This window comes from Carcharhinus amblyrhynchos, chromosome 20, assembly GCF_965287045.1.
Source record: "Carcharhinus amblyrhynchos chromosome 20, sCarAmb.v2.hapA, whole genome shotgun sequence".
Lineage (NCBI taxonomy): Eukaryota > Metazoa > Chordata > Chondrichthyes > Carcharhiniformes > Carcharhinidae > Carcharhinus > Carcharhinus amblyrhynchos.
The window spans coordinates 909,319-922,274 of record NC_137343.1 but is presented as its reverse complement, the minus strand read 5'-3'; the positions used below and the strand labels follow the sequence as shown (position 1 = coordinate 922,274).

Below are 12,956 nucleotides of genomic sequence, written 5' to 3'. Positions count from 1 at the left end.
GCCCGTTGAAGTGGTGGAGGCTGCCTCGCTAAATATATTTAAGATGCGAGTCGATACGTTTTTGGTCGGCAAGGGGATTAAGGGTTATGGGGAGAAAGCGGGAATGTGGAACTGAGCCACTTCAGATCAGCCATGATCTTATTGAATGGTGGGGCAGACTCGAAGGGCTAGATGGCCTACTCCTGCTCCTATTTCTTATGTTCTTATGAGTTGTTGGGAGAGGGACTTGGATGAGGATATTGGGCAGGGCTACGCTGATCTGTTAACTAGTCACATTTCCACAATTCCGGTTCATAAATATGGTACAAAAAATTTATCTTGTACTAAAAAGTTTAAAATACTGGATTATTATGAAATTGTTTTCATTTATAGAACCTATACTTTGCTCGAGTTTATTAGTGTCTGTGTGTATTTTAAAGTGCAGAAGTGTAGCCACATTACTAATGATTTGCTAGCTAACGGTAAAAGCTGCTTTGGGAGGTTTATGGTTAAGAGCAGGACTTTCTCAGTGCCGGCTGCTTTCTGTACACAGGGTGTCAAGGACGTTGTGGATACCTGGGAGAATATGAAATTCACTGTGCAGAAGTACTACAAAGGGACTCAGGATCGAGGCTACATTCTGGGATCGGTGGACGACATACTTCAGATACTCGATGACAATGCCATGAACCTGCAGAGCATGGCTGGAAGCAGATATGTGGGACCATTCCTGAGCACAGTGCAGGAGTGGGAGAGAAACCTGTCCCTAATTGGTGAAGTGATTGCGGTAAGGAACCTGTTAACTACTGCAATGTTTTAACTCCAACCTTGCAAGATGCCACTGCCTCTAAAATCAGATACATATGATACATATATTACAATCTGACAATGCTTTTGGAAAGATGTAAACATAAAAACTAGAAGCAGGAGGAGGCCATTTGGCCTTTCCAGCCTGCACCACCATTCATTTTAATCATGGCTGATCATCAAATTCAATATCCTGATTCCCCTCCCATATCCCTTGATCCCTTCAGCTCCCAAGAGCTACGTCTAACTTCTTCTTGAAATCATACAATGTTTTGGCCTCAACTACTTTCTGTGGTAGTGGAATTCCACACATTCACCATTCTTTATATCTTCAGTTACATTTATAAATTATTGAGCTATGAGGAGAGGCTGAATAAACTAGGCTTGTACTCGTTAGAGTTTAGAAGAATGAGGGGAGATCTCATTGAGACGTATAAGATGATGAATGGGATGGATAGGATAGAGGTGGAGAGACTCTTCCCGCTCAAAAAAGACAGTAGGACTAGGGGGCACAGACTCAAGATAAAGGGGAGGCGGTTTAGAACGGAGTTGAGGAGGAACTTCTTCACTCAAAGGGTGGTGAATCTCTGGAATTCTCTGCCCGTTGAAGTGGTGGAGGCTGCCTCGCTAAATATTTTTAAGAAGCGGGTTGATGGGTTTTTGATAAGAGAGGGGATTAAGGGTTATGGGGAGAGGGCGGGAAAGTGGAACTGAGCCACAACAGATCAGCCATGATCTTATTGAATGGCGGGGCAGGCTCGAAGGGCTAGATGGCCCACTCCTGCTCCTATTTCTTATGTTCTTATGTTCTTATTCATGCTAATTTTTAGTTATGGGGTTAATTTGAGACTAGTGCCTTTCCAGCCCTGATATAGGCTGGAATTCTCTGGGCGTTGCCACTGACGGAATTATCTGGTCCTGTTGAACGCTGGTACTACAGTTAATTATTTAACTGTAGTTCCAGCTCTGTCAAGTTGTGTTTATGGAAACATTGGAACAGACAGAAGGAAATTATTTTGTCCCTTGAGCATTGGAACATTATTAAAACTATTTGAGTAGCCAGCTACTGATGCAGCTATCCTGAGGTGGTACAACTCTTTCCTTTTACCTGAAGGAACTTAAAATGTGGATGTATTTCATAGAATCCTACAGTGCAGAAGGAGGCCATTTGGCCCAGAAGTCTGCCACCCATGCCCTATCCTCATAGCCTTATAACCATTTACCCTAGCTAGTTCCCTGACACCAATAGATAATTTATCATGGCCAGTTCACCTAACCTGCACACCTTTGGACTGTGGCAAGAAACCGGAGCACCTGGAGGAAACCCATGCAGATACACGGAGAATGTGCAAACATAAGAAACATAAGAAATAGGAGCAGGAGTGGGCCATCTAGCCCTTCGAGCCTGCCCCGCCATTCAATAAGATCATGGCTGATCTGAAGTGGCTCAGTTCCACTTTCCCACCTTCTCCCCATAACCCTTAATCCCCTTGCCTACCAAAAACCTATCTACCTGCGTCTTAAATATATTTAACGAGGCAGCCTCCACCACTTCAATGGACAGAGAATTCCAGAGATTCACCACCCTTTGAGTGAAGAAGTTCCTCCTCAACTCTGTTCTAAACTGCCCCCCGCTTTATCTTGAGGCTGTGCCCTCTAGTCCTGCTGTCCTTTCTGAGCGGGAAGAACCTCTCCACCTCTACCCTGTCCATCCCTTTCATCATCTTGTACGTCTCAATGAGATCTCCCCTCATCCTTCTAAACTCTAACGAGTACAAGCCTAATTTATTCAGCCTCTCCTCATAGCTCAACCCCCTCAACCCCGGTATCAGCCTTGTGAACCTCCTCTGCATTCCCTCCAAGGCCAAAATATCCTTGCGCAGGTGCGGTGACCAAAACTGCACACAGTACTCCAGCTGCGGCCTCACCAGTGCCCTGTACAGTTGCGGCAAGACCTCCCTACTTTTATATTCAATCCCCCTCGCTATGAAGGCCAGCATCCCATTTGCCTTCCTGACCACCTGCTGCATCTGCAGGCTGGGTTTTTGCGACTCATGCACAAGGACCCCGAGGTCCCTCTGCACCATAGCATGCTACAGCTTTTCACCGTGTAAGTAGTAGTCCTTCCTACCATTATTCCTACCAAAGTGGACAACCTCACACTTGACAACATTAAATTCCATTTGCCAGTTCCTGGCCCATTCGCCCAGCCTATCTAGATCCCTCTGCAGACTTCCCACACCCTCTGCACAATTTGCCGTTCCACCAATCTTTGTGTCATCAGCAAATTTCGACACCTTACACTTGGTTCCCTCCTCCAGATCATCTATATAAATGGTAAATAGCTGAGGCCCCAGCACCGATCCCTGGGGCACTCCACTAGTCACCAACTGCCAATCCGAATAGCACCCATTGACCCCCACTCTCTGCCTCCTATTTGACAGCCAATCCCCTATCCACGCTAACACCCTACCCCCAACTCCATGCCCCCTAACCTTCTGTAACAACCTCTTGTGCGGCACCTTATCAAACGCCTTCTGAAAATCGAGAAACACCACATCCACCGGTTCCCCTCTATCCACTGCACTAGACACATCCTCATAGAATTCCAATAAATTCGTCAGACACAACTTCCCCTTAACGAAACCGTGCTGCGTCTGCTGTCAAACAATTCTTCTCAAGATGCCTCGCTATTTTCTCCTTCATTACGGATTCAAGCATTTTTCCTACAACAGACGTTAAACTAACCGGCCTATAATTCCCTGCCTTTTGCCTGCTACCCTTTTTAAACAGCGGCGTAACATTAGCCGTTTTCCAATCTTCCGGCACTTCCCCGGAATCTAGCGAGGTTTGGAAAATAATCACCAAGGCATCCACTATCACCTCTGCCATTTCCTTCAGAACCCTTGGATGCATTCCATCCGGTCCTGGGGACTTGTCCACCATCAGTCCCTCTAGTCTGTCGAGCACTGCCTCTCTAGTAACAATGATCTCATTCAGGCCCTCCACTCCTACCATCTTTCCATCGTTAACACCCGGCAAACTATTCACGTCCTCCTCCGTGAAGACCGAAGCAAAAAAGTTATTCAAGGCCTCAGCCATTTCCCCATCTCCTACCACTAAATCCCCCCTCTCATCCTCTAAGGGTCCAACATTCACCCTAGCCAGCATTCTCTTTTTTATAAATTTATAAAAACTCTTACTATCCTTTTTTATATTTAGCGCTAGCCCAGCTTCATAGTTTATCCTTCCTTTCTTTATCAACTTCTTTGTCATTCTTTGTTGATATTTAAACCTTTCCCAATCCTCTTCTCGCCCACTACTCTTAGCGACTCTAAACGCATCAGCTTTTAATTTAATACTCTACCTCCTTCATTATCCATGGCTGATTATCTCTCCTCCTACGATCCTTTTTAACCATCGGAATAAATTTCTGCTGAGCACCAAGAAAGATCTCCTTAAAGATCCTCCACTGCTCCTCAGCAGACCTACCTTCCAGTGTGCTCCCACAATCAACATTCGCCAATTCCTCTCTCATCACAAACTCCACACAGTGACTCGAACCGGGAATCAAACCTGGGTCCCTGGTACTGTGAGGCAGCAATGCTAACCACAGTGCTGCCCAATGATACCATGATATCGCGGTCTATCATTAAATAATGAAACGATAACGCTACAAAATATTAATGAAGAAGTGACAATTTTTCAGGGATTGTAACTTAATTTTCAGCAGGGAATCATTGAGAATTGTCCTCTGTAGGTCTGGTTGGTGGTACAAAGAAAATGGATGTATCTGGAAAGCATCTTCATTGGTGGCGACATTCGATCACAATTGCCAGAGGAAGCAAAGAAGTTTGATAACATTGACAGAATATTTAAGAAGGTAGTTACTTACAATTAACTGGATGCTAAGTTGAAATTAAATAAATGATTTTTCATTTTGTTCCCAGCATCTTTTTCAGTCACTGATAGCAGCTACACTGTTCACTGTTAACTAGCTCCAAGAGACTGAATGAACCCAATCTCCTCTTGCCTAGCTTTTCTGACACCTTCCACCGCTTCCAACTACTTCCAGTTTCCTGATCTTAACTGTGTCCGTTTCATCGGTTATGATCATAGACTAAGTCCCCTCCCTGATTTATGGTAAGATCTGGTTCAGGGTGATTTATAATGCCTATCTGAAATTCCAATATTAAGGGTTAATATCATGTATATGTGAATTAACGGGCAAACACAGAGCACTGCACAATAAATGGCAGATGCAACTAAGGCAGATCCCATGGATTTCTCAATAACCCACCCAGATGTCAGTAAACACATTGGGCAGGATTTTCCACCCTTCCCTGAGACATGTTTTGCAGCAGTGGAGGTAGTTTTCCGGTCCTGCTGCTGTCAATGTGTTTTGATGTGGAGGTGCCGGTGTTGGACTGGAGTAAACAAGGTAAGAAGTCTGACAACACCAGGTTTACGTCCAACCGATTTATTTGATAGTAAACTCGCAAGCTTTCGGGGTTTGCCCCTTTGCAGTTTCGCCTGATGAAGGGGCAAACCCCGAAAGCTTGCGAGTTTACTGTCAATGTGTTTTTCCATTCTTTGCATTCTTTGCCACCAGGATCAAAACAGTGGGGAGTTGCTGCTAGCGGGAACTGGAAGATTTTGCTGGCTAGAACAGCTGCAAAATATTAGCCCATGAGTCAACTAATCTCGCTGAAATTCTTTCATTAAGGATTCCAATCGTTACCTTCAAAGAGCTTACCTCGCAATTTTCTCAAAACATCACTCCAACTTGTACAGCCTCAATGATGGCCCACATCTTATGGTTTCAATCTCATCTCTTAAGACTTTGCCCTGGATTTCCAATTATGCATTCCATCACCAACTCTCAGACACAAATCAAGTCTTTGACCATGCTGAGCAGAACACATCAGCTCCGAAGGGTTGGCTTTGGCTCCCCAAATGACCACAGCACAAATTCAACAATCTTCTGTTGCCTTCTTCGGACACCAAGGCTTCTTCTGAGTCCTCGTCACTTGAAGCCTGGTGACCACAATCCTTGTTCTGCTTGGAGCCTCATACTCCTCCTTAATGTAACTGGGATATCTCCCTGCCCCCTGCCTGCAATTCTTCGTAGCTATAGTGCTCTACTCTTGGGTTATATGACCCAGTTTTTGCAGTGTTTCTTCTATTTATCCTTTTATGGTGAATCCCCGCTGTGTGTCTTGTCGAGTCCTTTAACTGCTGGATTGTGCATGTGCTGCCCACTGCCAAGAATTTTTGGGATTTGAAGCTTCTTGGTGCCGCTTTCCGAGAAGGTAAGTTGGGTCTCATCTCACACTGGGAGAGGTGGCAGAGGGACTTCCCTGGAGCATTCTGGGACAAGTTGGCATAGCAGCATTTACTAAGAAGTGGGAAGCGGAAGATCTGGTGTCAAGGAGTGGTAAGCGAACTGTAATGGATCCAGGCAATCTGGGAGGTTGGAATTGATTTGTGCCGTGACTAACTTTTCAAAGCACTTCATAATAATGGATGTCAGAGCCACTGGATAATAGTCATTAAGGTGCGCTGCTTGGCTTTTCTTTGGTACAGGGATGATGGTTGCCTTCTTGGAGCAGATAGGGACCTCAGATTGTTGTAAAAAGAATTGAAGATGTTTGCGAATACCCCCGCTAGCTGTTCTGCGCAGGATCTGAGTGCTCATCCAGGTACCCCATCCGGAGCCAGTCGCTTTCCGTGGGTTGACCTTCAAGAAGGCTGCTCTGACATCTGCAATAGTGACCTCGGATATAGGTTCATTTGAGGCTTCCGGGATGGAGGGCATGCTGTCGCTGACCTCTTGCTGAAAATGGACACAGAATGCATTGAGCTCATCAGGGAGGGGTGCATTGGAGCTGGCAATTTTACCTGCTTTCATCTTGTAGTTTGTATGTCTTTTATACCTTGCCATAGTCGGATGGGGGTTGATTTGGCTAGCCTGGGACTCTAGCTTGATCCGGTATGACATTGAACCTGAATGACATTATTGTTACTAGAGAGGCGGTGCTCGAAAGACTGGAGGGACTGATTGTGGACAAGTCCCCAGGACTGGATGGAATGCATCCAAGGGTTCTGAAAGAAATGGCGGAGGTGATAGTGGATGCCTTGGTGATTATTTTCCAAATGTCGCTGGATTCCGGGGAAGTGCCGGAAGATTGGAAAACGGCTAATGTTACGCCGTTGTTTAAGAAAGGTGGCAGGCAAAAGGCGGGGAATTATAGGCCGGTTAGTTTAACGTCTGTTGTAGGAAAAATGTTAGAATCCGTGATCAAGGAGAAAATAGCGTGGCATCTTGAGGAGAATTGTTTGGTAGAGCAGACACAGCACGGTTTCGTTAAGGGGAAGTCGTGTCTGACGAATTTATTGGAGTTCTATGAGGATGTGTCGAGGGTGGTGGATAGAGGAGAGCCAGTGGATGTGGTCTTTCTTGATTTTCAGAAGGCGTATGACAAGGTGCCTCACAAGAGGTTATTACAGAAGGTCAGGGGGCATGGAGTTGGGGGTAGGGTGTTAGCGTGGATAGAGGATTGGCTGTCAAATAGGAGGCAGAGAGTGGGTGTCAATGGGTGCTATTTGGATTGGCGGTTGGTGACTAGTGGAGTGCCCCAGGCATCGGTGCTGGGGCCTCAGCTATTTACCATTTATATAGATGATCTGGAGGAGGGAACCGAGTGTATGGTGTCGAAATTTGCTGATGACACCAAGATTGGTGGAACGGCAAATTGTGCAGAGGGTGTGGAAAGTCTGCAGAAGGATCTAGATAGGCTGGGTGAATGGGCCAGGAACTGGCAAATGGAATTTAATGTTGGCAAATGTGAGGTTGTCCACTTTGGTAGGAATAATGGTAGGAAGGACTATTACTTACGTGGCGAAAAACTGCAGCATGCGACGGTGCAGAGGGACCTGGGGGTCCTTGTGCATGAGTCACAAAAACCCAGCATGCAGATGCAGCAGGTGATCAGGAAGGCAAATGGGATGCTGGCCTTCATAGCGAGGGGGATTGTATATAAAAGTAGGGAGGTCTTGCTGCAGCTGTATAGGGCATTGGTGAGGCTGCAGCTGGAGTACTGTGTGCAGTTTTGGTCGCCACACTTACGCAAGGATATTTTGGCCTTGGAGGGAATGCAGAGGAGGTTTACTAGGCTGATTCCGGAGTTGAGGGGGTTGAACTATGGGGAGAGGCTGAATAAACTAGGCTTGTACTCGTCGGAGTTTAGAAGAATGAGGGAAGATCTCATTGAGACTTATAAGATGTTGAATGGGATGGATAGGATAGAGGTGGAGAGGCTTTTCCCGCTCAGAAAGGACAGTAGGACTAGGGGGCACAGCCTCAAGATAAAGGAGGGGCGGTTTAGAACGGAGTTGAGGAGGAACTTCTTCACTCAAAGGGTAGTGAATCTCTGGAATTCTCTGCCCGTTGAAGTGGTGGAGGCTGCCTCGCTAAATATTTTTAAGACGCGGGTTGATGGGTTTTTGATAAGAGAGGGGATTAAGGGTTATGGGGAGAGGGCGGGAATGTGGAACTGAGCCACAACAGATCAGCCATGATCTTATTGAATGGCGGGGCAGGCTCGAAGGGCTAGATGGCCTACTCCTGCTCCTATTTCTTATTTCTTATGTATTGCCTTTTGGCATCAGTGGGGTTTAATAGAGAATGAAAAGGATGATGGCATTGCTGAGGAAGAGCAGGAAAGTAATGTTTCCCAACAGCCGAGAGTCAAACTGATTTGAAACACATTCACAGGTGCTGAGACCAATAAGGTTGTGAGGCCTTAGCCTTTAAAGATTAATCTCCTCAACTTGCCTATGGTAATATCATAAGCTTCTTCATTACTACAGTGGCTACTCCACCCTGCCTTGTAAGGTAATTGGATGCTACAGTAATGATTCCAGGGTTATTAAAGAAACGTCCCTGCTTTATTCCCACCCTTGTGATCGTTTCACCCTTCCTCCCCCAGCATCTAACCTCTTGCCTTTGGGACTTACAACCTTCTTCTATCCAATGTTGTGTACAGTAGCTGCCCCTGAAACCTCTGGCAGGGTCACCGTCCTTGGATATTGTGGGGAAAACATTTGCTGGTGTATTAGAAACCCAGGAAGTCCAGGACTGTATAATGCCATTGTTACAATCAAATAGAATTCTGTCCACAAATTTTTTTTGGAATGGTTTCAATACAAATGATCAACTTGTTATTACTCTGAAAGAGTTAATAATTCACCACTTATCCCACTCCATGTGTGTTTTTCCTACTGTTAGATAATGTCAGAAACTGTGAAGGAACCAGGAATAAACAAATGTTGCCAAGCTGATAATCGTCTCACAAACCTCAAAAATCTGAGTGAGGGGCTGGAGAAATGCCAGAAGAGCCTCAATGATTATCTGGATTCCAAGCGAAATGCTTTCCCAAGGTTCTTCTTCATTTCTGATGATGAATTACTGAGCATTCTGGGGAGCAGTGACCCTGAGGCTGTCCAGGAGCATATGATCAAGGTAATTTTGTTTTATGGTTCCTTCCCCTATCTCCTCGTGGACTACTTGCCAGCTGAGTTTATCTCCAAGACGGAAGCTTGTGTCAGTTGCCTACTATGACAGTTATAAATCATAGAAAAGAAAGTGTTGAGGGATCACCTCAAAGAGGTCTTTATTATATAACGATTTTATAAGATAAACATAGAAAAGATGTTTCCACTTGCAGTCCAGACAAAAATCCCCTGTTCAGTGAAGCAGTTGAGGCTACCTCATATTTTTAAGGCAAGGACAGATAAATTTTTGAACAATAAAGGAATTAAGGGTTATGGTGAGTGGGCGGGTAAGTGGAGCTGAGTTCACAGAAATATCAGCCATGATCTTATTGAATGGCGGAGCAGGCTCAAGGGGCCAGATGGCCGACTCCTGCCTATAGTTCTTATGTTCTTATTTTCTTCGAATTAGGGACAATAAATGATAAGATAGTCACTAATAAGTCCAAGAGGAAAATTGGGAAAAAAACCTTTCTCCACGTAGTGGTGAGAAGAGTTGGCACCTGTAAAATAATTGATGAGATTTATAATTATTGTTGTGATAATTTATTAAATGGGGTTCTGTGATTGGTTGTTTAATGTTTCAGATGTTTGATAACATTGCATCACTGCGGTTCCAAGTGGGTAATGAGAATGAAATGTTGGCAACAGCGATGATATCTGCTGAAGGGGAAGTAATGGAATTTAGACAGGCTACCCCCGCTGAGGGGCGGGTAGAAGACTGGATGACCACAGTGCTGGCTGAAATGAGGAAAACAAACCGGCTAATTACTAAAGAGGCAATATTTCGATACTGTGAAACTCTGACCAGGTCAGCACCATTCAAACACTGCTTCTGACTGTGATTTTAACTAGTTAGCCCTACAGAAACGCAATGTTCTTGGTCTTGGACTCAGTAACAATAGTCTTGGTTTGAGAATTGGATGGGTGACAATTCTGAGCTATGGTTCTTAAACATAGAACATAGAACATTACAGCGCAGAACAGGCCCTTCGGCCCACGATGTTGCACCGACCAATTAAAAAAGCAATGACCCTCTAACCTAAACCAATCCCTTTCCATCCATAAACCTATCCACGGATCTCTTAAACGCCCCCAAACTAGGCACATCTACAACTGCAGCAGGCAGGGCATGCCTTGAGCAGTTAAATTCTCATTGTTGGGGCATTTTGAGTTCTACATGTGCACTCTTTACTGTTGCTTTTTTAACTTATAGGGCGAGATTCTCCCAAAATATTCCAAAGTGCCAGAATGACGAGAGTAATGGAGCAATCTACACTGGCCTCTCAGGTGCTGTGCACTGCAATCCTCCCTTATTAACTCGGCACTTTGGAGAATTTGATTGAGGGGGCAAGGCCTAAACATGCTGGTGAGCCTGGCTTCAGAACGCTTGGGTGCCATTTTGCAAGGGCACCCCGATCTTACACTGCACTGGGAGATCCCCTCCCTCCCCTATGGACATCAGGACCCCTCCTCATTAATGGCATGTTCCCCCAACCCTTCCCTGACAAGGGTCGCCAGCATCAGGGCCCTCCCGATGGGTCTCCCTGCCTAACCCCCCCCCAACATGTGCCCCATCGTGCTCAACATGCCCACCCCCCCAAATCACGATTGCTTTCATGATCCACCCCTCCAATCCCTGCAAATTCTGGCTGCCTGAACATTGAGGTTGACCAGTTCCTTTGATGAGTAATATCTTCTTCCTTTGATCCTCCAGAAATGACTGGATGCTGGTGTATCAGGGCATGGTTGTCCTGGCTTCTACCCAAGTCTGGTGGACATGGGAGGTTGAAGATGTTTTTCAAAGGTTTAAGAAAGGAGATAAGCAAGCAATGAAGAACTATGCCAAGAAGATGCACCAGCAGATTGATGACCTGGTTACCCGTATCACAAAACCACTGAGCAGGAATGATCGGAAAAAGTATAACACGGTGCTCATTATTGATGTACATGCCAGAGACATTGTGGATACATTTGTCAGAGACAGGTAGGTGAATGGTGTTTGAGGTGAGATTAAATACCAACAATTACACATATCCTTTAGTATTGTGAAGGTGAAGACTGTAGTGTTGAGTTTCCATTGCTGCCAGAGTAGATTCTCCCTTTTCATCTTTCATAAACTTAGTCCTTCCACACTAATTGGAGCAAGGTTACAGTGCGGAGTCTTGATGTGGAATCACAGTGCAGACTCTTGGTGCAGAGTCTCGGTGCGGAGTCACGGTGCGGCGCCTCAGTGTGGACTCTCGGTGCAGAGTCACAATGCAGAGTCTTGGTGCAGAGCCATGGTATGGCATCTTGATGCGGTGAATCGGTGCGGCGTCTTGGTACGGAGTCTCGGGTGCGGAGTCTCGGGTATGGAATCACGGTGCAGGGTCTCGGGTGCGGAGTCACGGTGCAGGGTCTCGGGTGTGAAGTCATGGTGCGGAGTCTCGGGTGCGGAGTCTCAAGTGTGAAGTCACGGTGCAGGGTCTCGGGTGTGAAGTCATGGTGCGGAGTCTCGGGTGCGGAGTCATGGTGCGGAGTCATGGTGCGGAGTCATGGTGCGGAGTCTCGGGTGCGGAGTCTCGGGTGCGGAGTCATGGTGCGGAGTCTCGGGTGCGGAGTCTCGGGTGCGGAGTCATGGTGCGGAGTCTCGGGTGCGGAGTCTCGGGTGTGGAGTCTCGGGTGCGGAGTCATGGTGCGGAGTCTCGGGTGCGGAGTCATGGTGCGGAGTCTCGGGTGCGGAGTCTCGGGTGCGGAGTCATGGTGCGGAGTCATGGTGCGGAGTCTCGGGTGCGGAGTCATGGTGCGGAGTCTCGGGTGCGGAGTCTCGGGTGCGGAGTCTCGGGTGCGGAGTCATGGTGCGGAGTCTCGGGTGCGGAGTCATGGTGCGGAGTCTCGGGTGCGGAGTCATGGTGCGGAGTCTCGGGTGCGGAGTCATGGTGCGGAGTCTCGGGTGCGGAGTCTCGGGTGCGGAGTCTCGGGTGCGGAGTCTCGGGTGCGGAGTCTCGGGTGCGGAGTCATGGTGCGGAGTCTCGGGTGCGGAGTCTCGGGTGCGGAGTCATGGTGCGGAGTCTCGGGTGCGGAGTCTCGGGTGCGGAGTCATGGTGCGGAGTCTCGGGTGCGGAGTCATGGTGCGGAGTCTCGGGTGCGGAGTCTCGGGTGCGGAGTCTCGGGTGCGGAGTCATGGTGCGGAGTCTCGGGTGCGGAGTCATGGTGCGGAGTCTCGGGTGCGGAGTCTCGGGTGCGGAGTCTCGGGTGCGGAGTCATGGTGCGGAGTCTCGGGTGCGGAGTCTCGGTGCGGAGTCATGGTGCGGAGTCTCGGGTGCGGAGTCTCGGGTGCGGAGTCTCGGGTGCGGAGTCTCGGGTGCGGAGTCATGGTGCGGAGTCTCGGGTGCAGAGTCTCGGGTGCGGAGTCTCGGGTGCGGAGTCTCGGGTGCGGAGTCTCGGGTGCGGAGTCTCGGGTGCAGAGTCTCGGGTGCGGAGTCTCGGGTGCGGAGTCTCGGGTGCGGAGTCATGGTGCGGAGTCATGGTGCGGAGTCTCGGGTGCGGAGTCTCGGGTGCGGAGTCTCGGGTGCGGAGTCTCGGGTGTGGAGTCATGGTGCGGAGTCTCGGGTGCGGAGTCATGGTGCGGAGTC

At 47.7% G+C, this 12,956-nt stretch overlaps 1 protein-coding gene across 1 annotated transcript in view; it reads left to right on the top strand.

Moving 5' to 3' along the window:
* dnah10 (dynein axonemal heavy chain 10) overlaps positions 1 to 12,956 on the top strand; it is a 337,567-nt gene that overhangs the window by 128,528 nt on the left and 196,083 nt on the right. Inside the window, exons 27-31 of the mRNA XM_080207920.1 lie at positions 533 to 766; positions 4,547 to 4,669; positions 9,077 to 9,310; positions 9,927 to 10,150; positions 11,057 to 11,326. Coding sequence (XP_080064046.1) covers positions 533 to 766; positions 4,547 to 4,669; positions 9,077 to 9,310; positions 9,927 to 10,150; positions 11,057 to 11,326 — 1,085 coding nt within the window. The remainder of the gene's footprint in view (positions 1 to 532; positions 767 to 4,546; positions 4,670 to 9,076; positions 9,311 to 9,926; positions 10,151 to 11,056; positions 11,327 to 12,956) is intronic.